At 40.5% G+C, this 27,918-nt stretch overlaps 1 protein-coding gene across 2 annotated transcripts; it reads left to right on the forward strand.

Annotated features, from left to right (window-relative positions):
* Positions 1-27,564, forward strand: kdm2bb (lysine (K)-specific demethylase 2Bb). Of its 2 annotated transcripts, none has more exons than XM_080047260.1 (21): positions 1-133; positions 747-891; positions 1,020-1,098; positions 1,252-1,298; positions 3,368-3,546; positions 5,180-5,286; positions 7,111-7,204; positions 7,657-7,810; positions 7,971-8,086; positions 8,700-8,826; positions 9,320-9,711; positions 9,806-9,892; positions 15,142-15,372; positions 17,620-17,763; positions 17,873-17,959; positions 18,096-18,422; positions 19,079-20,193; positions 20,661-20,824; positions 22,305-22,466; positions 25,115-25,333; positions 25,831-27,564. In XM_080047260.1, exons 1-21 carry the CDS (start codon positions 86-88, stop codon positions 26,010-26,012), a joined length of 4,206 nt encoding a protein of 1,401 aa, XP_079903386.1. In that variant the 5' UTR covers positions 1-85; the 3' UTR covers positions 26,013-27,564. The 2 variants fall into 2 exon arrangements, with proteins under 2 accessions (XP_079903386.1, XP_079903387.1); XM_080047261.1 differs by having other exon boundaries at positions 25,115-25,359; positions 25,831-25,980.
* The last annotated feature ends 354 nt before the right edge of the window (positions 27,565-27,918 follow it).

The following is a 27,918-nucleotide window of genomic DNA, read 5'->3' on the forward strand; positions in this document are numbered from 1 at the left end:
TGCTAAGTGTTTTCTTTGCCACTCTCACTCTGCGCGAAGATGCCACTGCGACACTGAATGCCCGATAAACGTGGATAAAGAAACGATGGCTCAGGCCGGGGAGACGTGTGCTGCTGAATCGGGACGCAGGCTGGTGTGTAGGCTGTACCGTCCGCCGTGTTATCGTTAGCTTTATGAGGCGAGATTTGGAGGCGAGCTAATTAGTGAAGCTAAAGCTAATGTCCACAGCTGCAAACGTCGGGGTTATTTGTCAAGTCACAGAATCTGCTCAAGTTACAGTCCACGATGGGAAAAGCGATGCACAAAGCATTTGAGATTTTACAACTTCTCTTCTAGTAGTCTATTTCAGGTTGCGTTAACGCAAAAATAAAACCAACAACTATATGAGTGAAAAATACATGCACATGTTGTATCGACATGGAGTAGCTTACCAAAAGCTGCCCTCACCCAGGACAAGTGTCGTTTGATTGTTATTGTACTTGACGTCACATTTAAGGAAACCTATGGTACTATAGCAACGTACTATATATGCTATAACAACCTGAATTGGAACCCTTTGTCCAGTTTAAAAGTTAGTAATAAAATACATTTTGTTTATTGTATATTTGTTGTTTGACACAAGTCCTCCTGGATGTTCGTGGAGAGAGAGAGAGAGAGAGAGAGGGGTCGTTTTGACCGAGAGTTTGCTTTCCACGCATGATGCAGTTACTGTCTTGTAAACCAAGGCCTTTTTTACTTGATGGCAGCGCTCCATCTGCCGGATGATGTACGACGAGAACGATGACTTGTCCGATGTGGAGGAAATTGCAAACATCAGAGGTTTCAGTGTGGAGGAGAAGCTGGCCAGTGACGGCTACAGCGCACAGTTTGTCCACCTGATGGACGGCAAAGGTAAATCATAGTCCCATGTTGATTAGCTGTTACTGATTTTTTTATAGGCTTAATTTAGATTTTGTTTGGCAATATACACTTTCATCTCTGCAAAATGCTTCACATGACACACACCTACTGTCTTGCAGACTTCTCCTATGAATATGTGCAGAGGGAGGCTCTCAGGATCCCACTTATATTTGAAGAGAAAGATGGACTGGGAATCAGGTGAGGAGCCGGTCTACACTTACTAAGGTTGATTGAACCCACTTGGTACTTTTATATGTGTTGAATATTTATTACATGTTTAACCCTTTTGGCAGCACATACCTTATAATACATTTACTGATTGACATTCATTTCTCTCTTAAATGTACCCAGAATGCCTGATCCAGAGTTTACTGTGAGTGAAATTAAAAGCTTAGTTGGTAAGTACAATGCTACACACAGATAATGTTATAGTGTAAATGATTAAATGTTTTGGCTCTTTTTATCTGCTTGTTGTGTATTTGATGTCTTTGCACTTTACATTGTGTTTGTGTTGTTGTTTTTGCTTTGCATTGTTTTGTCCGAATCAGCGTCATTGGAAATGACTGTCAATCCTCAATGATCTCTTTAGTATAAATAAAGTTTGAATGAATGTGAGTGGTTGCACCAAAAGCATGTGTGCATCCATAATTACAGCAGGTGGAGTCAAAATTAGGGATGTCAGTAATATCCATGACCATATTTGCTTCAATATTACAGTTTTTGGAAGGTAAATGTTACAAATAATGGATTGATTCTGTATAGTTTGGTTTAGGAAAGAGAGTTAAGAAACGTGTATCTTCAGCTAATATACAAAGTCCTGTAAAGTGCTACTCATTTGCACTGTGTATTTTTCTTTGTAAATGGGAAAAAGGGATTGATATCATTTACAAAGAAACAAAAAGTTGTTGTTGCAGTGTGTTAATTTTGCATAAATAATTTATCTATTTGTAATAAGGTTATTAGTCCCTTTTTATCGGTATGTTTTTGTGTCTGTCATCCGACTTTTATGTGTGTTTATTTGATGATGTTGGTGTGTGTGTGTTTGTTTGTGTGTGTGTGTGTGTGTGTGTGTGTGTGTGTGTGTGTGTCCGTGGTTACTTTCTGATAGTGTGGGGTGTCTAAATGAATTCCATTAAACACTTAATATGTCTCTATCTATTTTATTGCTTATTATCTTGTAGAATAAAAATATGATTCAACAATGTTCCAATAGAAATGATGTGACACATTAAAATACAACTGTGTCAAGTGAAGCATGCAAGAAATGAAGTCAAAGCAGGATTAGGGTCGGGTGTAGTTGCGCCATCTAATGGGGAAGATGGCGTATTACATAAACTATCTCTAGGCTTTTCATAGTTTTTTCACACAAAACAGTAGGGGAGAACGGGGTAAGTAGGCACACTTTTTACTCTACTGAGAATTGCTCATCACCTAAAAATCTTTCGATAGTCATTCCTACATTACATTGAAGCTTAAAGTGTTGGCTTGAAATGTGTACCCCTCACTTTTTCTACCTTATTGTAATAAAGAAGAAATTAATCATCAAAGACACCCTTACACATTGTGACAATCAACCCCATCAAGGGGTCGGTTGTCATACACTATGGGGTTGTTTGTCACAATGTTATCTTAATGGGAATAATCTTGAAACGAAGGAAAGAAAGTAGAACTAAATTTGAAAATGCAATTGCATTGTCAAGTTGACAAATAGGCCTATATAACTTTATGTAGCCTTGGCAGCTTCTCTAGTTTGGGATGCAGTGGGTTGTTTTGATTTTGTTGCCCTTTTTTCCTTTGCATGCTAGCTGCCTTTTCCTGCTCTATTCTTTCCTTATCTGGGGTGTCAGTGAGGATACAGCTTGACAATTTATTTCGTTATTGGGTTCCTTTTCTGGCTGTAGCCTTTGGATAACTTGTGACAACCAACCCCACCAAAAATGTGACGACCAACCCCAACTTGAATTTTTTGCTAGCATCAAGGCCAACAACCATCTGACAACTAATTAGCTTGCTAACCACAATCTAAACTATAGTTTACCCTTCACACTTTTTATGGGTAACAAGTGTTTTGTTATAAACCCATTCTGTAAAAGCCTAGAAGAAAAATACTGAGGAGCTAAATATTTTCAATTTGACATGAAAAACACAAACAGTCCTCTCACCTCAAATTCAGCAGGCTAACTCCAAGGAAGACTATGTAGGTGACCTCTTATCCCAATTCTGGATATTTACATACCAAAATTTCACAGACAGCGCCTTCTGGTTCCGAGATATAACGATTGTGACAACCAACCCGTGTGACAAATTACCCCGTTCTCCCCTACACATTTTCTCCGTGTGAATCTCATAACAGGATGCTAGATTTTTTAAGACACAGTAACAGACAGATTATATTGCTTTCTAAAGACAGTGGAAGCACTCCTAGGTTCATTTCAACTTGTGTCCTGTCCTGGGTTTTGTCTCGCAGGCAGTCGTCGGTCTGTGGATGTGATGGACGTGAGCACTCAGAAAGGCTCTGAAATGAGCATGGCTCAGTTTGTGCGTTATTACGAGACACCAGAGGAAGAGCGTGACAAACTCTTCAACGTCATCAGCTTAGAGTTCAGCCACACAAAGCTGGAGAACCTCATCAAGCGGCCCATAGTGGTAATATAACACCACACTCAGGCCTTAAAAGTATTGAATTTCACCAACAAAGTATTGAACTTCCTTTACAAAGGTCTTACATTTTTTGATTGCCTTTTTGTAGGATAAAATGAATACATAGGGAGGGCTGGTTATGTGACAAATAAGCACTTTTTGATTTTGTCAGTAAGAGTATACACACTTCACAAGGCTATTGCTACAGTATATCAATGTGAGTATATTAATGTGACTTTATAACAAAGGTTCTTTATTAAAAGTAGGCTACCTTAATATGCGCCAGAATTTACCATTATATCCTCACTACTTTTGCCAGTATGGCCTTTATGCTGACATTACATTTATTTGAAGTGGTATTACAGTTTTTTTCGATTGCTAAACCACAGTGGGCACAACTGTAGCTCAATGTGCAAAACTCTAACTACAGTCTGCACTACCAACAGTCACTGGAGCTGAACAGTTCACTTCACCTGCAAAATAGGCTCAATGTAGCAAACACTATGAACCAGCCTCATTGAGATAACACACACTGTCACTCAGAACATGCTCCGAGTGCAAACACTAGCATCAAACCCCAATACACAAATTACAAACTTTTAATCTTTACAGTTTAAGTGATTTGAGTTATTTCACACAAATTACGTAATACTTTCTTTGATGAAAGGGTTAAATTCTTTCACATGAAATTGTATATTTTATAACATACCAGTTATTTTAGGAAAACACAAATAAATAAAAATCTGAATTTTGCTTCAATAGATACACATTTTGTATATTTTATTGAAAACATTTCCAAATGTAGTATTTATCTGTGTAAATATTCTATAATACAGAAATCCATTCCTGTAATGTTGTCATTTACTGTAAGGATGCAACTCTAAGCTGTTTGTTTGCTGGAAACTTCGTATTGCAGATGCAACTTTAGATTTTTGCAGATTGGGTTGCACTCTCAACCCTGCCTCTTTCAATGAGAGACCATGATTCACAACATGGTCTATCAGTTTAGCCCTTACTGTATTTCATCAGACATTACAGCTCTATGTCTTCTAGGTTTTCCTCCACACATCCACACTCTCACTGCCACTCTTCTCCCTCCAACAACCTGTCTTCATTGGTCCATTTCCAAAAACATATATATTTTTGAGCTTTCCCTTTATAATGTGTATATGTTCACTAACAAGTCTAAAACAAGACATCTTAGTGTTTCAGTTGAAATTGCAATCCGCAGTCTTTGAAATGCACTAGGCATTCATTCTGTTTTGAATGTGTGGTTTACAGTTGTGGCAGCAGTGTGTTAGCATTTGAAAAAAGTGCTGGAAATCCACAGTGTTGTGCAGGCTATGGTTAAGCCATGAGATAGGTGTGTAGAGTTTTAAAATTTGTATTTAAGCAATGAAAAACGAGCTACAGTTTGGTCCGAATGAACCGCTGCTCTGCATACTGTTGTTAGAGTTTTGCACATGTCGCTCCAGTTGTGCCCACTGTGGTTTATCAATCGAAAAAAAATGTAAAAAGGTTAAAAAAAGTCTTAAATTGAACTTGTATGAAGGTTTTCATGCTGGCAACAAATCCTCTCTACCGTTTTTAAAAGAAAGTATGATGTAATGACACTGAGATTTGATGGCTCACCTCACAGGTGGATCAGGTGGACTGGGTGGACAACATGTGGCCTCCTGATCTGAAACACAGCCAAACAGAATCCACCAACGTAATCTCAGAGATGAAGTATCCTAAAGTGCAAAGGTAGGATTCTCCTGGATTGTGTGTCTGTTCACAAACATCTCTTTTGAACCCGATTTGTCCATGTAAAAAAAAAGAAATTGAAATGTGTAAATGAAGATGTTGATAACACTTGGGAGAAAATTGCTGCTTCCTTTTTGCTGTTAATACAATTTCTCTAAAAAAGCTCCGCACACTCTCAGCGATATCTATCTCCCTCAATGTGCTCTTGATTGTTGCTAGGCAGCAGAGCTTTTTTTTTTTTTTTTGCTCCCATCCGTGGATGATGGTTTTATAACAACTGTAGTCTGAGAGCACAGACACCTCTCGGCCAATCAGCTGTCAGCATATGACATAGAATAGGAGTCAAAGCCAATTGTGCCTCTTATTTTAACCCCAGCTGCTCTTACTTCCCCTCCATCCACATCTTTAGATTTTAATTATATTAGAGTGAATAATGCTCATTGCTAGGTCGGTGGTTGGAGGGATTAGGTTTTATACAATGGCATAAATAAATATATTTTTTTCTGTAAAGATATTCAGTAACAAATTTCCAGTGTATTTTCATTAAGTAACAAGAATTTTCCTTTCAGTGTCATGGCTTGTGGTTAGTTAAGCCGTTTGGTGTTGGTGCAGACATAATGCAGAACGTAGTTCTATAAGTGTCTGCTCTGTTTTATTGCATAATAATACTTGTTTTCCCCCAAAGTGTCTGCATTCACTAAAGGAGTTGTTCACAAATCCCGCCTTCTTTTTGGAATTTTTTTCAAAATGTACTCCATAGCAGTAGGTTGATCTGTTACAGCTTTATTATATATTGCTACATAGACATGTAGTGGCAGTGTTGCCAGAAACACTTCCATGCTGTCTGTCAATCAATGTCTGCATTATAGACCTATGCTAAGTATTATTCATTTTGCAAAGATGGAAGTTAAGTTATGCACATTTGTTATTATCATAGAGCTGCATTTTATTATAATGAATTGATTGAAGGAAACTTATTATTAGCTGCTGATTATCAATCAGTCCGTCAATAATTTAAAAAAATCTGTTAATCAGTTAATCATGTTTTTATCCGACAAGCAAAATTACACTACTGGACTTCAGCGTTTTAATATGCTCATTTTTCATCAGCGCCTCAGTCAAAGTCATTTGTTGCCCGAGCTGGAGCTTCATTTGTAGGTCAGCCGAATATTAACTCAAATGGCCTTGGAAGTGATGATATTAAAGATGTTTTAAATTAGGAAACTCATTCCACTTAGCAGCCAGAAGCTGCCAGTGATTTAAGAAAAAAAAAAAGTCTGGGCTAGGGGTTGGCTTTGCATGTTTGACTGACAGTTCAGCAGGACTCTCTGACATAATGTTAGCACATCCTAACTCAATTATTTTGACAAATGCTGGCAGACTGTTTGCTGCAGCTGACTAGCTCTCTATTTGTTTCAAGAAGCTGTCACATCATCTCTCTGTGGGTCAATGACATGATACTGTGTGTATAGATTTCCATGGTGATGTGTCTTTTTTTTTCCCGGATAAATTGGGCTGCTAAATCTAGTGACAATTACTGAATCATTTATGTCTTGGAGTGCTAATTATTCCTCAATTAATTTCCAGAGGAGAGGTGTCCCATTGCGAACAAATGTCTCTACACTGCAGTGCTCTTGTGAGTGATCTCTAGTGGAAGCTGTTGTTTTCAGCAAAACACAACTGAGATTGCTGCTGCTTCCTAATTCTTTTCTTCCTATTTTTCCTTTTTAATTTTTTTCAATGGATGTCATTCTGGTCTACTGTCCACTCGTCTACAGTGTGATTCATTTGCGACATTTTGTTATCTCTCTGTTTCCGCTATAGGTACTGTTTGATGAGTGTGAAGGGCTGCTACACAGACTTCCACATCGATTTCGGGGGAACTTCTGTTTGGTATCATGTATTCAAGGGACAGAAAGTAAGTTAGTAATATAACTGATTTGTTTTGCCATTATTCATAATTTATTGCTTTCATTAAAGAAATAATGTTTCCTTTGTAAAAAATAACATTTATTCAAAGAGGGAAGCTGGACTTTGTTGAGAACTTTTGGAGAACATTTAATTTGTTTGTGAAAGTTTGATAATTGAGTATTACCAACCTTTTTATGTGGCCAACGCAAGTTCAAACTACAAAACGATGAAATTACCACAAATTGAATTGATTTGTCGGAAAAAGTGATATTATTTTAAGAATATACGTATGAAAGGTCTCTGTCTGAGAAGGTGTTTTTTACATAAAAAAATAAAATAAAAATTAAGCACCCTTCTGTATCTGTGGAATTGTACATTATGTAACCATGTGTTTCATTGTGTAAAATGTAAATAAACATAATAGAGTTTTGCCTCTTTCAATCCCTGCTCCTTCTCTAGGTGTTCTGGCTGGTGCCTCCCACCCCTCATAACCTGTCCCTGTACGAGGACTGGGTGCTGTCGGGCAAGCAGAGCGATGTCTTCCTGGGAGACCGAGCCGACGCATGCCAGAGAGTGGAGCTGAAGCAAGGCTACACCTTCTTCATCCCATCTGGTGTGTTGACGTGCTCTGTTTTAAAGTAAAGCCAGCAAAAAAAGATTAGCTGCCACTTCAATGAGCAGTAATGCTAAGATTTACCCGACTACTACACAGTATCTTTAGCTATGGTAGGTTGCGTCATCTCCTTATGTTTTTCCTTTTGTGTCGTTCAAAGGCTGGATTCATGCTGTGTACACTCCTGAGGACACGCTGGTGTTCGGAGGCAACATTCTGCACAGCTTCAACATTCCTATGCAGCTTACCATCCATGAGATAGAGAGTAGGACCAAGGTGGGAGTCTTGCTTAAAAGAAATTTCTGTGTGTGGTTGAACTTTGACCTTCTCAGCAATACAGTGTTACAGGCAGGAGGACACATGGGAGCCCAAAATTATACTACATTTCAGTACTGCCTTCATAGGAAGCATTTATGCATAGACTCCGGATATGATTTTCTTCTTCTTTTCAGATGTTATTGCACCAAAGTCCATATTACAAAACGTCCCCCTTTTCCGAGTAATATATTTTGGATTAAGTTAAGTTAGTTTTGTTTGTGCTGTAAATTTTTTTTATTTATTTTATTTATTTTTTGGCATTTTTATGCTTTATTGTTAGTGTAGAGACAGAGTTGAAATGGGGCACAGAGGTGAGTGACATGCAGAGGACGGCCGCGGGCTGGAATCGAACCCGGGTCCGCTGCTGGCCGAGGCCCATGGGGGGGACGCCCTATCAACTGAGCTAATGGCGCCCTGTGCTGTACATTTAAAGCTATACAGAAATCCCGCTGCGTTAACTACCCTATATTTAAGAAAAAACGGTTACTGCAAAAAGCCAGGTGCATGTGAAGATAGGGTGTTTTGTGCAATGTTGTTGCACTGATGCCCAGTTTTTTGGCGTGTTGTTCAGGTTCATTCCAAGTTCCGTTTCCCCTTCTACTGTGAGATCTGCTGGTACGTCCTGGAGAGATACCTGCACTGCCTGACCAAGCGCTCCTACTACTCTCAGGAGAGCCGCAAAGACTCTGCACTAACGGGTGAGGGAAATTAAGTAACATTGCTGCCTTGTAATATCTCTTGTGTGTCCCTAGATACTCTTAAAAACACTGTTCTTGTGCTGCAGTTGTAATTAGCTCCCAAGTAATTAAATATCCCATTAAATGTAATATCGAATGCTCTCCCTCTGTCCTGCTGTATTCCGACAAGCTTTACAGAAACATTTTAGACACATGGAATTTAATTATTTTAAGACCAGGATAGTACATGTTTGTGACCATTGTGAAATAATAATTTTTTTAATAATCATTTTTACTGTTTCTGCTGGAGGATGAATTAAAAAATCCTGTTTTACAGCCTAACTAACGCCATTTACTCACACCTTCTGGAGGCATTTTGGGTAACCTGATGTGTGAATCAAACATGAATCTGACGGCACTGATTGGCTCTTCCAAAACAAATACAAATTGGACAAATATGAAAGCTCATTCAACTATGTTTCTCTCACCCCCCCACCCCTCTCCCCCCCTTCAGACAATGAGACAAAGGCAAACCCAGGGAGCCCTGACTGCTCTGACTCAAGGAGCCAGGGAATGAATGAGGACTCATGTGAGACTCCGACCAGGGACGACCAGGGCTACAAACCTGAGAGAGTGTCCCAGGATGGCCCCTGCTCTCCAGACCAACGCAGGGGCCAACACCTCAAAGCCGTTCTGTCGGTGGATTCCGAAGACACTTCCCTAGAGTTCCCACAAACCCCCTCTGGCTCTCCGGCCTCAGAGCTGCAGAACAAGTGGACGCATTTGACCGAGTTCGAACTGAGCGGCCTCAGGAAGCTGGTGGACAAGCTGGAGTCGCTCCCCGAAAATAAAAAATGCGTCCCAGAGGGAATAGAGAACCCACAAGCCCTGCTGGACGACATGAAGGTAAAGAAGCGGAAGGCGAAACAGTAATACGTTTGCACATGCTTAGAAAAAGACATGACAGAGTACTATTTTATTTTCTATTGTGGCTGTCTAGGTTGTCTTGAAAGAACATGCTGATGATGACCCCATATTAGCAATCACTGGAGTTCCTGTAGTGTACTGGCCCAAGATGATCGTAAAGGTAAGAATATTTAAGCTGCAGCGTGAAATCTCTTTACGAAATAGAAAAGTCCTCCTAATTATATAAAGTCAGCACCAGTGACGGACCGTGGAATTATTTATCCCATGATGCACCTGTTGCTTGAATTTGTTGGCCAAAAGCATTTCATGAACTTTGTGTATTGTTCTTTGCATTGTCGACAACCCAAAAGTAACCATTATCAGTGTTTATACTTTTATTGATTAAAATTGCGAATAAGGCATTTTCTAGTTCCTTGTGAGTGTAGTGTATTTTGTAAAAGAGTTAAAGTGAGTGAGTGGTGAGAGAAAAAACACTGCAACTAGTATGTACATCCAATGGTTGCACCTCCACTTTTGCCATCATTCCTCCACTTAGATTTAATGGGAAGAGCCTTTTTTCTCCTCTTTTTAAGTCTCCACTCTCGTGCTCTTATTCATTGCACTCCTTCCCTTCAGCTGCAGATGTACTCATTCTTAAAAACGACATTTTTCTTCTCCTCCATAGTCATACTTCTATGTACTGTATTTTGCTGTCATAGACACACTTTAAAATGCGCTGCGGTTCGCAAAACAAGATCTTAATGGAAACGTTACCCATTATTTTCTCGCTCTGCTGATGACATTAGGCACTGTTTACCATTTAACTGAAACCGTTTGACACGTTTCAGACCAAATGCACACTGTTTCACATTGGTATCAAACGTTGTACTAACTGGTGTGAATATGCACAGAAAAGACGAGTCATTATGTTTTGCACCTTTTCCCCTTTAAATAGATTTTAATTAGAAAAGGAAATGTTAGGTCATCCTATTCATTTTCCACTGCCCATTACTTAATTACTACCTACTGTATGTGCCTTTTGGGCATCAGTTAACTATGCGCTACAAAATACCCCCGCAGACAAAGTCCATGTTAAGACTGGTTTAAATAGCTGTGACAAGTTGAGCTGAGGAGGAAATAATAAATACCTCTTACATTTTTTTCTTCTAATACCGTGTGTGAAGAAGTCAAAATAAGTATTAATGATATAATGTGCAGTGCTCCTTTAAGTTATTTTTACTTACTTGCATTGCATAATAACAAACGAATGTGTAGAATTTGATATACAGTATAATGGTGGTGAAAAAAAATACAGTTTGTGCCAGCCAGTGTAGATTTTGATTAGGACATTATTAGTAAAGAATGTTTGCATATTCCACATTAATGACTTTATTTCAGTTAATGGAATATTATATTTTATATAATGTACATGCTTTCGAATTTTTCTATTAATAATGAATAGTCAAGAAGACTAGTGTGGCGGAGAAGCGTCAACAGGAGATGGGAGGATGGGGTGTGTTTTACAGATGAATGTATGGAAGTGATTTCTGTTGGTTTTTATGGACCCCCTGCGTCACCCCCACCCGTCCCTCCAGTGGCCAGCTGCTGGCTGTGGGGGCCTCTTTGTGTGTGCCTTTTGTAATGAGATGCCATCTGGCTCCATTGGCTCGTAGTGGAGCCGGTTCTCCTCTGCCTATGAATCTCATCATGAATATGACAGCGACCTCTTTTGCATGTGCTCCCCTCATTGGATAGAGGCACACTCCCACCCCAAGTAAATATTCAGATGAATGGCAGGCTCCCATTGGCCCATGTGCCTCCCAAAGCCCCTCCTCTTTTTTCTGGGGAGTCAATCCATATTAATGAGGCAGGCTTGTCTGTGTTTCCTACATTTGCTTGTGGTATTGTGGAGCTTTTAGAGTAGGAGGGAGGGCTGTAGGCCAGACAGCGGTAGCAGGAGCAGAAGAAGGAGGAGGAGGAGGAGAGGGAGAGCGCAGCCATGTCAGTTTGCTGTGAGCTGGACAGCGTGTGAGAAACCAGCCATGGCCATGTCTCTGAGCGCTGATGATGAGGACTACGACTCGGACTCGGAGCAGGTTAGCGACACCAAATCCCCCTGCAGGCACGGGCATAGTGAGGGCAGACCACAGGAATGCTTGTGTCAGTGTGCAGCATCCGAGGGGCTATAGTGAGGAAATGGAGCTACCTGGAGAGAAATACATTAGTTCAGTTAAACCTTCTATGCTTGGTGCTTGATTTTTTGTTTTTTTGATAGGTTTGCTGTTTTTCTGTGAGTGTGTGTTTGTGTGTGTGCATCCTCATGTGTTGTCTTCAGGTAACACCAGCAATAGGAGAAGGCTGTGTTTATATTGCTCAGACCCTCGAGGCTGCTTATTGGTTGTTTCAAAGCAGAGAGGCAGAGGAATGAAAATTCACACAGATGCAGAAGATGAATCTTTCATGGCTTAATTGTAAATATGTGCATGCTAGAACACATTTATCAGTAACACCTAAAGGTTATGTTGCCAGTATGTGTTTGTCATAAGATTTTTTTTTTTAAATGCTGCTCAGTGTAAATGACTTTGGAGATCTAAGAGACTTGCTTACACAGCAAGAAACGTGTTTTGTCAATTAAAACGTTTCTTCTACTTAACTCTGAACCGTACCCCCTTACATTTGGATTGGAAACAACACAACAGGCTGCAGATGACTGGGTCCATTTAGCCTTTTTTTATTTTTATTTTTTTTACAAATGTCATAAGACATTTTTCAGTCCCTTTTCCTCTAGTCATGTAAATGCACCTGCTTTCTGTGTCACAGTTGAACTATGTGAACATCAGTGAAATGTGCAGCTATCAGGGCAAATATGCAGCACATTTGGAAGTGCCTGTTATTTTTTCACTGCAGGCTGAGAAACTGTTATTATTTAAGGTAGTGTAATAGTTCTAAGACAGTTGAACATCCAGCACTAGTCTGAACCACCTGTGAATGTATTTACCTGCTTGGAGTGTGCTCTGCATCCTATCTCAGTAGTGACACTGCTGTTGAGTCTTTACCTTCTGAGCAACTGTTCACGCCAAAGGTTTTATTTGGGTTGGCGTCTAACACTTGCTCCACAAAAACAGCAACCACATCCCTCCAGGAACACTTGAAACCAATGTTTAATCATTTTCAATCGTCAAAAGAAATATCATAACAATTGGACAGTGTTTACTGTTTGTGCTGGTATGGACACCACAGTGTTATTTGTATTTCTAATTGAAACCGGCTATCCTTGTTTTTTTTCTACTGCTTTGGTAAAACAATACGTCCTTCTTATGTTTGTGCAGTCTGTGCTCAGTGTGAACTGTGTTTAAGTTGATGTTAAGTATACCCACAGCAATTGATTCCCACTGTTCTTCACAGTAGCCGTGTCAGTGAAGATTAGAATCTGCTTCTCATAATGTTTGCGCTGATGCGTTTAAGTGCCAAACAAATTGGCTAAGTTGGTTACTAACACCGCTCCTTATTCCTACACAAAGAGAATACACACGCTGTGAAAAGATACTAATGTTAAGCACTTGAACGTGAGATGGAGGGTAGTAACTAAAGTGAGAAGTCAACCTCTCAGTTCTGAGCGTCAGAGGGCCGTATGCTACATAGACCACTCACTTAGCAGGCAGGCGGGGGGTTTAGAGGGGATTTAGGGGACAATATGGACAGCTATCTGAACTATCTTTCCATGTGCCTCGTGCAGTGTCAGTTGATGTGAAAAGTGTCTTGCTACCTGTTATTGAATGACACTGACGGATTGATCAGAGCTCGACTTGGGACCTGGTAAAAAAATGTGTTACAGATCACGGTGATAAAGCCACAGCATTGTGTTTTTATTTGGGATATTTTGTGTCATACCAGTACTAAGGGAGCAGACCTGTTGTTGTCTGTAATCCCAACGAAAACCCCACAATGCAGAAGTCCTACCCCACACCCCCTTCCTCCCCCCCCAAAAAAATAATCCTGTCTGGCAACCACATATCCGACTGACTATGCCAGTGTGTTTCATGGCTATTAGTGGAATAAATGATTGTAATATGACTACAAGATTGAGCCTGCTTTTTCTTTTTCTGTTGAAGAGCCTCATTACAGTTCTTATTGGTTACAAGTCTGTGTGTCATAGACTGTTCTGTTAGGGAATGGGACGAGGCTGTTGCTATGCTGACGCTAGGAAAAATCTGCACTGCCGATGTAACTAAAGAAATCTTCATTTCCAAGAGCTGCAGTCTTCTTCTTTTTTTCTTTTTATTTAACCCCCCCGTCGCACTCGCTGTTCTGGTGTATTTCATCTCGCATATTTCCTCACGTGGCAAGGTCGCGCATTTTGAAGCGTGGTGTTTTTTTTTCCTGTTAAAAACACATTGCTATGGTTGGGTTTTCTGATGCCTTGAGGAGAAGCAGAATATATACATGATGGAGCAAGAGTGCTGGAGATCAAAGACACCTTATCTCCATTACCTGGTGCTATTAAATAGAGCCCATTTAATGTGTACTGTTATAAATCAGTCTGTGTGCCCCCACTCACAACACAGAAAAAGAATGGCTCCGAGTGATCCATGTGTGAAATGTAGCAATGAGTGCCGTTTTCTCTTTGAAGTAGAAACATGCGAGCTGAAGTGAAGTGCTAAATTTGGAAGGATGCCTCCAGGGACACTCTTGATGTGTTTGTTTTCTCCCAGAGCCTGCGCTTTAACTGCCGTGAAAACTGTGTGTTGATACAGACTTCAGAGAGCACGTTTTGATGTGTGATGGTGTTTGTGGATAGGTGGTGGATACGTGTGTGTGCATACAGTACATGGATGCAGGTGCTACTTATTCTTAGCATGTCTGACTGGGTCAATAGCTCCATACACACAGAGCAAAGACAGGATTTTACAAGACCTGCATCCAAGACAAAAACATTGTCCTCTCATGAATGTTGAATAATTTGTCTTTATTTTTATTACATAACATGATTGTCAGTGCTTGTTGTTAGAGCACTGTTATTTCATGAAGTGACTGTAATTTAAAAACATCAGATTGAGGGTTTAATGCCTAACCTTCTACTCAAGTCTTAGAAAACACTGTATTGTTTAATTGATAATAAACAATAGGTTTTTGCCCATTTTGTATCTAGTGAGAAAATTATTCTAAAGCATGTGTAGGATTATGTGTAGATAATAATGCAGGCTTGACACTAAACGTACTATTTGAATCACATTATTACTATAAGAATGCATTTGGCTACATTCAACTACTATCTTATATTGAATATTGTTGGATATTTAAAAAAGAAAACCTACTCATCCTTATTAACAAACTCATTTCCCAGACCTTAAGATTCCTGTTTGTGCAAAATGTTGTTGGCCATTGCATTTTAGCTACTTGACACTTTATCGTCCTCTTTATCCCTTTTAGCCCCGGCCTCCCAACCGGCCGAAACCTAAGATGGCAGCTTCTCCTGCATCAGCAGTCAAGCTGTCAGCCAGTCGGGGAACATCTGGTGCCAGGAGGAGGAGGACACGCTGTCGCAAGTGTGAGGCCTGTCTGCGGACAGAGTGCGGCGAGTGTCACTTCTGCAAAGACATGAAGAAGTTTGGCGGGCCGGGTCGCATGAAACAGTCCTGCATCATGAGACAGTGCATCGCAGTGAGTCCATAACCTCATGATGTGAATACAAACCCCTTTAACACACCATGTTAAAGGGTTTGTTTGACATTTTTTTTTAGAGATGGGCTTATTTACCTTCTGTGCCGAGAGTTAGATTACAGGATCAATGCCATTGTTTATGCCTGGGAGCTAGGGTTGCAAAGGGGTGGAAAGTTTCCGGTAAATTACCGGAAAGTTTCCGGAAACTTTCCACGGGAACTTTCGCTCGGGAATTTTGGGAATATTCAAAATTGGAAATTATAGGAATTAACTAAATGTCGGCAATTTAAATGATTTTTTTTTCATATCCAAACATAAATCTAAACATATAAACACTATGTTTGGTCATAGGCAGACAGACATGCAAAATAATACAATTAAAAAACATTACATTTGAACAGATTTATTTGTAAAAAGAATTTTCAAGTTTTGATTATTTTATGAACAATCAATAATTTCACTGAACAACAAAAAGATGAATGTTGAGTTAAATATTACTCATCTGTCTGACCCCACCCATTCAATGAATAAAGTCAAATGCCCCCCATGTGATGGAGGAATGCACAGAGCATGTAGGGGGCGTGGCCTCAGTACCCCTGCAGTAGGATGTGTGCTATGTGCAATTTGCCAAGTGTACTTGCATAAAATCTGGTTGTTTTAGTCAAGATTATGCTAAAATATATTGTCCCCAACTATATTTAAAATCACTGTTTAAGCCTCTGTAAGCCTGGTCTAGTAAAAATCAATAAATTATATCAAGTTAAGTGTCTCAAACTTTTTTTAAAAATCTGATTTGAAATTAAATGTTCATAAATATATTAAAACTTAGTTGAAAAAACTGCTTTTTACAGTCTAGAACGTTTGCCAGGACTGACATAACATAGTTAGGAGAATGTAATGCATTTGGGTAGCTTTAAATTTAGTAAATTCCCGTTTATTCCCAAAATTCCCGTTAATTCCCATAAATTCCCGTTAATTCCCATGGAAAGTTTCCAACTTTGAAAATTCCCGGAATTTTGCAACCCTACTGGGAGCTGAATATAAATGCTACTGCCAAGCAGGCCATTAGCTTAGCTTAGCATGAAGACTGAAAACAGGGGGAAACAGCTAGCATGGCTTTGTTCAAATGATAGCAAGGAATCTCTAAATCTCACAAACGAACACAGATCTGGTTTGTTTAATTTACACAAATCATAATTTCCTGAAGTGTTGTCATCACCATAAGGATGCCAGGCAACCAGACTTCAGGAAGTCACTGCACCTTGCCAAGCAATGGTTCCACCACAACTTCAGTCCATTTTAAAGTTTATGTTGTTGTACTGATTAAACAAATAACATATGAAGCAGTCAGTGAGCCTAAGCTAATTTTTTTAACCTTAAAACAGAGCCAGGGTCTTTGTTTCTTCCCTGCTTCCAGAATTAATGCAAAGCTAAGCTTACCACTAGCTTGCTCTAGCCCTATATCAAAATATTCAATTCATGAATGCTTAATGGTTAATTTGGCCTGTGTCCATGTGGTTTTGAAGTTGTTGCTACGGTGTTCAACACAGTTGCTAGGGCAGTGCAGGGTGATTGGTAGGGTGCTCCAGGTGTTTGCTATGGTAGTGACACAAGTCATACTAATGAAGCAGCTGAAGCACAGAGGGCCCGAAGGAGAGAGACTGTGTTTTGAATTTTTCAGCACCTTGGACAGTGGTAGGTAGACAGACTGGGTTTGATTTATTCTGAAAAGCATATGAAAACGACTACATCTGAATGATTGACCACTATAAACAAGAGAGTGAGAGCAACTTGGCATCCGTCCCAATATCCCACACATCTTATAATAATCAACAAACAATGGAAGTTGTTGTCAAGTCAAATAAATGCTAGCAGACATACATGGGATTTTGAAAGAGCAACGGTGATTAAAGCAATAGAAGAAAACATTTCCAGCAAAACGTATCTTATTCTACTGGCTCTTTCAATGATGTCCACACTCTTTGCTGGAGCTTATCATTACACCACTCAGCTCAGAGTTTTCATCTTTTGCTTTCTTAGTTGACTCATGTGAGTGGTCTGTTACAAGCTGAAAATCAGTTTAGTTTCAGTAGGGTAAATGTGCTGTTTAATCACAGTGAGATTGTACACAAAACATCACATAGCTAAGTCACTTCTGTGCAGCAGTGTGATTGAACCGTGAAATGAAGAGAAAACAGTATGGATGACTGAAAGCGTTATGTTCAAGCCTCTGTCTTCTTCCTCCAGCCTGTCCTGCCCCACACAGCCGTGTGTCTGGTCTGTGGAGAGGCAGGCAAAGAGGACACAGTGGAGGATGAGGAAGAGAAGTTTAACCTCATGCTCATGGAGTGCTCCATCTGCAATGAGATTGTTCATCCTAATTGTCTTAAGGTAAATAATTTAATATCAGAATGTATTGCGTATTACCACCATGAAATATGTTCTTTGTTTGTTTTAAAAGTCTTTAGACTACATTTACTAAATTCACCTTTTTTTGCAGGTAAAAGATTCAAACGGAGTAGTCAATGACGAGTTGCCAAACTGCTGGGAGTGTCCAAAGTGCAACCACGCTGGGAAAACAGGGAAAGTAAGCATCTGTATGGACTTGATTGGCAATGTGTCTGAATAATGAAAAAGCTTTACACAGTTGAACGTGTCCCAGAATCTCTCAACAAGAGAAATAAAGTTGTGCTCTGTTTTTTTCTAACCTTTTGGCCTCAAAGCAAAAAAGGGGGCCAGGATTCAAGTACGCGTCCAACCTCCCCGGCTCGCTACTGAAAGAGCCCCGGTTGACCCGGGATTCGAAAGAGGATCCCGACCTGCCAATGGTGGCCACGGCGACCGTTACCACTCTGACTACCACATCGGCTGTGAAGAGAAAGGCAGAGCGGGAAGAATGCCCCAAGAGGAAAGAGGAGGAGCCTCCAAAGAAACGCCCCCCCTTACTGTCTCTAGACGGGACGCCCCGACCCAGGCTGGAGGACAACCCCCTGAGGAAGAAGAGGAAACTCTTTGACACCAACGATGAACCTGTCATTGTGAAAAAGAAGGTAGGACCAGAATCTATCTGTGATCTTATTAGTTTTACTGAATGAAGTGCTGTTATAAATGGATTTCTTCCAAAACTCAAATAAAAAACAGTGACTATGGTAAGATTGCACAATTAATACCATATCATCATTGACTAAATATTGTAGTAGATGTGTTACAGTTACATGTTTGGAGGTGAAACAACCATAGCACATCCAGGAGGTTACATTGCAGTAACGGAAATCAAGGTGCACCCGAAAAAGCTGTTGCAGTTCAAATCGAGATACCAGTTTTCAGTGGGAAAGAGTGTCCTTTACACGCATTTGCCTTTTAATTCAGCAAATTATAAACGGTGAGCCTGCAGTCTTTGTGCGTTCAGTTTGCCGAGGTTTACGAGATTATTCAAACTCTGATACAGTTGTAAAAGTTGATTTAGGACAAGTTTAAAAAAGCTGCTTGGATCAAAACTAAAAGTGGGATTTTCTATTATTTTTAGTTTTTTGAAAAGGCATTATAATGAATCATCTTCTTCTTGGCTACTTCTTGGGCATTATGCTAGAACTTCAGGTTTGGCTGCATCAATTAGATTACTGAAATTCGTATTAAGTTAAAGATTTTTTGGGGGGCTTTCGATAATTAAAAAAAAAACAATACATTTCTTTTGTTCTTATTATAGAAGAAGCTTTCAAAACTGGAGGAACCCTTGACTCCGAAGCTGCTGAGGCCAATCAAGACAGAGAATGACCACGGCCATGAAGAGGACGAGCAGGAGGATCGTGAGGAAGATGGATTCTCCTCGGACAGGATTCACTTCAAAGGGAAAAAGGAGTTTGTTGATGACGAGGTCCGGGAGGAAGAGGAGGAGGACGTAGAGGAAGTGAAAGAGGAGAAGGTGAAGAAAGAGAGGGACAGTAGTGCAGAGGACAAGGCCAAGGTGCTGTTGAGTCCACTGCTGAGAACGGACCAATCCACTTCCCACTCTCCCCGAGCGGGAACCAGTGGTGGAGAAACGGGAGACGGTGCTCAGGAGAGAAGCCCTGCTCAGCTGAAGGCTCGCCATCAACGCCGACGCCTTCCAAACAAAGAGCTGAGCAAAGAGTTCAAACAGGAGACCCCCAAGGCAGAAGACCAACGTCTGTCCACCAACCACAACCACGGCCCGGTGAAGAAGGAGGACAGCCCGGCCAATCACAATCGACGTCAGCCAAAGACTGAGGACACGGTGACCAATCAGAACCGTAAACCGCTAAAAACAGAGGACTCGCCCACCACTAACCAGAGCCGCAGGGCCCTTAAAACAGAGGAGGGCCTGGCCAATCCAATCAGGCGGCCGCTTAAAACAGAGGACAACGGCCTGGCCAATCAGAACCACCACAGGCCACAGGTCAAAGCAGAGCCCGAGAACGAAGTGGACGACCAGAAGCCGCGGTGGCCTCTGAAAAACGGCAGCAGCGGCGACCTGGGAGACTGGCTGCGACACAGTGGGGGGCGAGACAGAGAGGCCAACGAGACGCATCAACGGGGCTACTCGCCACTCGGCTGGAACAGAAACAGCACGCCCATTACACCCGTGTGCCCGCGTCCTCTGCCCTGCCGCTCCCCGCCCAAATGCATCCAGATGGAGCGCCACGTCATCCGCCCGCCTCCCATCAGCCCCCCACCAGACAGACTGCCGCTCAACGACGGCGAGCCCCACCTGATGAGAAGAGAGACCTGGATGAGTGTGTTCAGTCACCTCACTCACAGGGATCTCTGTGTCTGCATGCGCGTCTGCAGGACATGGAACAGGTGGTGAGTGTGAAGGAAGTTATTTCGAGGTTAGAGGTCAACTCAGGTGGAAGAATGTTTCAGGAGACATGGGATGAATGATGAAGCAATATTTATCACAAGCTTGGCCGAAGAGACCCAGAACCAGACTGCAACTCGGATGAGTTGCGATTCAGTTCTGATGGACACTTCTTTAGAGCAGTGTATTAATGTGGTCCTATCTCTAACGGTGAACCATAGCGATCTTAGAGTCTAGGGAGATGAGACTTTATCTATACAGCTGGCCTAAGTGTCTCTTAACTGGCTACAAGGCTGACCCAGTGTCTGAAAGATAGACGGACACATAAGACAGGCATAAAACTACTAATCTTTAACATTATTATTAAGGCCGAACATTCCCTCACAGTGAGTAACAGGAAAAAGCACTTTGTCTTCCTCACTTGGTTACACAGCGGCCTCGTGGGTAAATATTCTGCTGCGTGTCTCACCAGGTGCTGCGACAAGAGGCTTTGGAAACACATCAACCTGAACCGCTGTAAATCCATCACGCCTCTGATGCTGAGCGGCATCATCCGCAGACAGCCGGCAGCCCTGGACCTCAGCTGGACCAACATCTCCAAGAAACAGCTGGGCTGGCTCATCAACAGACTGCCAGGTAAATACTGTACATCCAAATCAGAGATAACATATATTATTTAGGGCTGTCAAGCGATTACATTTTTTTATCTAATTAATTACAGGCTCTGTGATTAATTAATCTAAATTAATCACATACTTTTATGACACTTTTATACCTGTTTATAAACAGCTGTATAGCCTGCTACAGTTTGTTTCTCTCTCTCTCTCTCTCTCTCTCTGGCTCTCTCTCTCTCTCCGTCTCTCGTAACTTCTGTCTCCACAACAGACAGCGCTGCACTGCCACAGATGCCTATGCCGATTCATTCCCCATCGTCGTACTCATAGGCAAAAATATTGACACACACACGGGGCGGGTGTCCGTTTACGCGGGAGACGAGACAGCTAGCAAACAAAATTGTACACACGGAGGAAGATTGAGAGATACTTTTGAACCTACATTGTTGCACCCACTAAATCAATAATGCACAGACACTGTGGAGAATAAAGTAAGATGTCTTCCTACCTTCATGCTTATTTACCCGAAGCATCCCATAAACCGTCCATAGAGCCCTCGGCCCCGCCCTTTCCCCCAGCTTCTCTCTTTACTTTTCTCCCTTTCACCTTTGCGGGCCGTGTATGCAAGCTACAGGTTCAGCTCGGTGCAGCTGCGCACCACTTTTGCACCGGGTCAAAGGGCATTATAGAAGTGCGATTAATCTGCGTTAATTTTTTAAATCGCGTTAATTTTTCTGTGATTTATTAATCGAAATTAACCCGTTAATTTGACAGCCCTAATATTATTATAACCTTTCTTTAATGATACAATGATAAAAACTGAGGCTTTTATTTAAAAAAACCACTGTGGATTATTGAGGTTGGGCTGTTATTTTTAGCAGTTCTGAAAGGAATTAGCTCAATGTTAATTGTAGATACATTGCGACACGATCACTCACCTTGACACAATCTTACAATGGATATTAATTTGCAGAAGAAGTAATTTAACCATAAACCACATATTCAACCATATAATGTGTGATGTTTAAAGTTATATAAACTGAGTATGTTATATTCGCCTCCATAAAGACTGCATGTCCTGAAGGCAGCGGGTATTGGGGGAATAAAAGTGTGTTTATGTAGCATGTGCAGTTTTTAATAAGTCAATATTCCCATGTGTTCCCATACGGCTCTCCTCCATCTGGATAATTGTGTCCCCGGTGGCTCCTGGATTGAGTTGGTTTACTTAGACTCTTTGTTACTTATAAATGTCTCTGCTGGTTCAATTGCCTAATAGTGTAAGAATACCCACTGCTTCTGCGTTGCTTTATTTGTGTGACCTCAGATAAACTAAAACTCTGGAGACTGATACACTGGAAAATAGGGCACATTTCTTTGACAGGCCGAATATGAGTCTACATTATATTCACTTTGCTTTTTAAAAATACGATTTACAGAAGACCTCTGTATTGAGCCTTCAAGTGTTTAAGAGGAGTCTCTGTGTGTTGTCACTGTCCCTGCAGGCCTGCGTGTGCTGATGTTGTCTGGATGCTCCTGGGTGGCCGTCTCTGCTCTCTGCACCTCCAGCTGTCCTCTGCTAAGGACTCTGGATGTCCAGTGGGTTGAGGGACTGAAAGATGCCCAGATGAGGGACCTGCTGTCGCCTCCCACAGATAACAGGCCAGGTACCAATCCACATAGGCCAAAATAACAAGTCGGAGCTGTCAAGTCATCAACAGATTTTTCTTATCTTCCTTGATTAAAGGAGAAGTATGCGACATTTTATGTCAATATACATGTTAAATCACTCTATATTCGTACAGAAATCACTTAAACAGTAGTGTGCAGTTCATAACACAGGTCTCCCAGTCATTCAGCTTTGCAGTAATTGTTAGATAAAATGTTGATTATCCAGCTCGATTTATCCAATCAGGAGATAGAGCACTATAAAGAGGCGGGTCTTTGAGCCCGTGAACGGCATCGCAGCACTATCTGACAAAGACGGCTGAGTGTTAATGTGGTGGTGACGCAGGGAAGAGGGAGGGGTCTGCTAACTGCAGTCACTGACAGGAAGTTAGCCTAAAGGATCATATTGCTTACTGCTCCTTTTGCTTACTGCTCCTTTTAATACATCATTCTGTCTCCTACTACTTGATAACTTCATCAGCCTTTGTGTTTGTTGGGCTCAGTTATAAAAGTTCCAACTGAAGACATAAATATATATTTTTTAAAGGGTTTTAGAAATATAGGTCTCTTGTCTCAAAAAGGCAAAATAATTTCGGAAAGCAGCGGGGCATTGTAGTATACAGTCCTGCTCACTATTATTGGCACCCATGCATTTAAAGAACATAATTTGTAATATCTTCTGAAAAAATTTATTCAAGTGAAATATTCTTTGTCTGTAAAGAACTTGTGTTTGATACAAAAGAGGAAATGATAACCAACAATTTAAAAAAATAAACAATGAGAGGAAAAAAAATAAAGCTTAAAGCTGGCTGTGTCACTGGTATTGGCACCCTTTGCTTTAAATCAGTATGGAAACACATTATGACTCACCTGTGGTAAATCACAAATGAGAATCACCTGTGATAAATTGTCAGTGCCCATGTGACATGAATTAGCCAATGAATGATGACTTCTGTGTTTTAAAAAGCCATCTGTTAGCCCCTTTTTTCTTTGTCACAATGGTGAAGACAAAGGAGCTGTCAGAGGACATCAGAAGTCTGATTATTAGCAAACACAAGACCTCCAAAGGGTATAAGGCCATCTCCAAAGACCTTGGTATCCCTGTTTCAACAGTGTGTAATGTTATTAAGAAGTTTGCCAAGCATGGAACTGTCAAGAACCTCCCTGGACGTGGGGGAAAGAGAAAAATTGATGAGAGAAGTCTTCGAAGGTTGGTGCGAATGGTGGAAAAAACACCACGTCAAACATCCAAAGACCTGAAGGCCAACCTGGAACAGTCTGGGGTCATGGTTTCAACAAGTACCATACGCCGCACACTAAACCAAACAGGGCTTTATGGACGAAGGCCCAGGAAGACACCATTACTGAAGAAAAGGCATAAAAAGGAACGACTCATCTTTGCCAAAGAGTACCTGGACAAACCACAATCCTTCTGGGAAAATGTGCTGTGGACAGACGAAACAAAAATAGAGCTTTTTGGGAATGCACACCAGCAGTTTGTTTACAGACGGCGCAATGAAGCCTACAAGGAAAAGAACACCCTACCAACAGTTAAGCATGGTGGAGGATCCATAATGCTGTGGGGCTGCTTTGCTGCATCTGGTACTGGAGGCCTTGACCGTATCACAGGAGTCATGAAATCAGAGAATTATCAAGAGATTTTAGAGCGGAATGTCCTACCCAGTGTAAGAGAACTTGGTTTGAGTCGAAGATCATGGATCCTCCAGCAAGACAATGACCCGAAGCACACACCCAAAAGCACACAGGAATGGTTGAAAAGGAAAAAATGGACTGTTTTAAAATGGCCAGCAATGAGTCCTGATCTCAATCCGATTGAAAATCTTTGGTATGAGCTGAAATCTGCCATTGGGGAAAAGAAACCTGCAAATGTGCAAGAGCTTGAACAATTTGCAAAGGAAGAGTGGGAGAAAATACCAGCTGGGAAGTGCAAAAAGCTTATAGATGGCTACAAGAAACGTTTGGAAGCTGTCCTCACTGCCAAAGGGTGTGCGACCAAATATTAAAGAGGGGTGCCATTATTGCTGCACATGCTGTTTTTTCATTTTTTTCTTTGAAATTACAATATGTAAGTTGAAAAAACAATTTTCTTTGTTAAATTACTTTGGACCTCTAATTAAAAGATCCTGATATATATTTGATACATTTCCATTTATTTCTGAAGATATTGTACAGGTTATGCAAAAAAGGAAGGGGTGCCAATAATGGTGAGCAGGACTGTATAACAGAAGCTACTCAAACAGGTGTAAAAAGTGTATTTGTTTGGAACTATTTTCAGCCATGGATTAGCACAATTGGCCCTGAAGTGATTATTTCCAGCAGCAGGATGGTGTTTGTGGGATTAACTCAGAATAAACTAGAATCCACATGTTTATCGTAATGAATGAACATCAACACAAGAGTTTGGCTCATTAAAGGCATACTAAGCAATCTCCGGCAAACTTTTGTATATGATACTAACCGCGGCAATACTACTCTTATTGAGCGTGCACACACTACGGACAGGTAGCTGATAGATATTAGCTGATTTTGACAAAAAGTGTTCTAGATTACAATCGCTTCATATGTTTTTTCATTATGCACATTCTCCACTCTCATTTTTTTTTTTTAAATAACAAAACCGTTGTAGGTCAGTTGGACAACAGGAGCAAGCTGCGTAACATTGAGGACCTGCGGCTGGCGGGCTTGGACATCACGGACACGTCTCTGCGCCTCATCATACGCTACATGCCTTCGCTGTCCAAGCTGGACCTCAGCTACTGCAACCACGTCACAGACCAGTCCGTCAACATCCTGACCGCTGCAGGGACCACAACTAGAGACTCGCTCACTGACATCAACCTGTCAGGTAGGAGGAGCCTGTCTGTGTTGGCTGTAAGTCTACCCGCATTCGACTTACTCCCCCTAATGGCCAATTTCAGAATTTTATTAGATATGTAGAATTTTCCTCTATATCCCAATTAATTATACCTTAGATAGAGGATCATACAGGTGGTTTTGCATGTTTAACGACATCAACCGTAAAATAACATACACTTTACACTGCCGCAGAACATTGTAAAATAAATTTTTATATGATTTCATAATTTAATTCTATTTGTTGCAAAGTGCACAAATGCTAAAAATAATCAAATATTAATATTACCGTCTCCCTAGAATACCATTTAAATAATAAAAAGCAGTGAATCAAAGAGCCATTATGAAAAGAGCTGAAACGCAATTACATTTCACGCCCCAGAAATATCCTAAGGGGTCGATTTTAATCCAAGCGCGTCGAGGCTTATGTCAGTACAGGTGACCGTTTTGCACTCATTTGTCCTTTTATTCTTGTCTCTCTCCCTGCAGTGTGTAACAGGGTCACCGACCAGTCGCTGACCTATTTCAAGCGCTGTGGAAGCATATGTCACATTGACCTGCGATACTGCAAGCAGGTGACCAAGGAAGGCTGTGACCAGTTTGTCGCAGAAATGTCCGTCAGCGTGCAGTTTGAACTGATAGAGGAGAAGCTGCTGCAAAAGATCAGTTAGGCCCAGAGGAAACGCTGACGACTGCGGTGAAGCTTAGCTACCGTCCACACGGAGGCAGCAGATAACTGTGCTTGTGGAGAAAACGCCACTGAGTGTGTGTCTCCTAAGCAACTGCAGACACAAGATGGCGCTTTTTCTGTCAGACTTGGTGTAAAGGGAAGCCGTGATGCTAAACCAGAATATAAAAAAAAGAAAAGGAAATCCTGTCCTGTGAAGGCAATATTGCAAAAAAGTTTAGTTTTTGTTGTTGTTGATGTTTGCACCTGTTTGTATAAGTTATTTAATTCTTTATATGGATGGTTTACATATTGTATCATGGTTATCTTTTAGTGTTTATAGATTATTTTTTGGTTCCAATGCAAGGTCTATTGCATTATAGAGTAATATTTTTGTATCAGAAAGTGTTTCATACATTTATGTGCAGTGTTGATTGCACCACTCATACCATTGAAAATTGATAATCAATCGGCATTACTGTTAAAGCTCTTTATTGTTGAGAGGCAGAGGTCTAATGATTCGTTGCCAAACTGTAGGATGATGGTTTACACTGGTTTTTATGTGGGTATTTTTTCAAATATATTTTATGTGCCAGTGCCCTGTTTTTTGATCAGGCTACTGTACATGTTGTTTTCCATATATGGATACCATGTCCTTTTGAATGAGAATATGTAGAAAAAAGATCAAAAAGTTATTTGCACTGATAGAGTAAAATACCAATACACGATTGTATTCACACATATACACTATACAGTGTACAGTGTATGAAGCCTACTTTTTCAAAACTAAAATGTTCTGCTAATTCCACTAACAGCATCTTCTTAACTGGGTTATATTACAACACAGACAAACACAAACATCTCTGACTGCCGGTCTCCATCAATCTAAAAGTATTATCAGTGCTTTGTGAACAGAAAGCATTTTAGCTCTGCATGCAGCAAAGAAATATGTTTACATAACAGTCTATAGATTTAATAACTGTTCATCAATGTAACCATCTGTTTACTCCTGTCGTTAGATGGACTCCATACATAAGACTCAGTGCTGAATGTGCAGGGGGAAAAAATCTGCAAAGTCCAGAAATGATATTTCGAATTTGCTTAAATCTTTGAGATTCAAATAGTTTTCTACTTCATTTCACCCATTATTACCCCCCCGCTTATACATGTACTGTATATTGCAACATTTTATTTTAGCATAGTCATATACTCTTTATCCAAGTACAGGGAGGAATGTATCTTTTATTTAAAATGTGCAAAGCCAGTAAATCACTCCAGTATCTGCTTCCGGACACTAGGTTATAAACTCAAAATCCACCTATTTATAAAAAATGTGACAGGATCACGGGCACTACATGTAGAAGTAATTCAGCCTGTGCCGTTTTAAAAAAGCTGACAAAACAATCTTTCTTCGATAAGTGCATAACAGATTTAGTTTGTTCTTTTTTTTCTTAGTCAGCGATTCATTTGTTAACTGTGTTTTTTTTGCTGTTGAACAATTTAATAGTTTTATTTTTTTATGATGCTTAAAGTTTAAACAAAGGAAGATTAAGTACATCACAACATATTGTGTCAGTTGGTGGCATTATCATGTATCGTTTTTACTCATTCTTTTGTCATTATATTTAAAGTTATATTAAAGAAATGCAGATTTTGCTATTTGACCCTGGAACTCTTTTTTTGAATAGAAATCAAGTCTTTTAAGGTTCTTTTGTAACTTTTGAATAGCACTCACTATACATTACATTTCAGTGGATAGGTTTACATTTTGTTCTATTTTATTTGACTTTTTCTCCAGGAAATATTTTAGTACATCACTGTAAATGATTAATCTATACATAGTGTACATGTTATGTACTCTAGGAAAAGTTAAGTCCACCTTTAAGATATTAAACTCATTTTAATTACTG

Source organism: Ammodytes marinus, assembly GCF_949987685.1.
Source record: "Ammodytes marinus genome assembly, chromosome: 18".
NCBI classification, from domain to species: Eukaryota; Metazoa; Chordata; class Actinopteri; order Uranoscopiformes; family Ammodytidae; genus Ammodytes; species Ammodytes marinus.

Coding starts and splice junctions, on each gene's coding strand:
- kdm2bb (XM_080047260.1), top strand. CDS start 86: ATGGCTCAGGCCGGGGAGACGTGTGCTGCTGAATCGGGACGCAGGCTG. Junction 134..746: donor CTGAATCGGGACGCAGGCTG/GTGTGTAGGCTG, acceptor ACTTGATGGCAG/CGCTCCATCTGCCGGATGAT. Junction 9,893..15,141: donor GGCCCAAGATGATCGTAAAG/GTAAGAATATTT, acceptor TATCCCTTTTAG/CCCCGGCCTCCCAACCGGCC.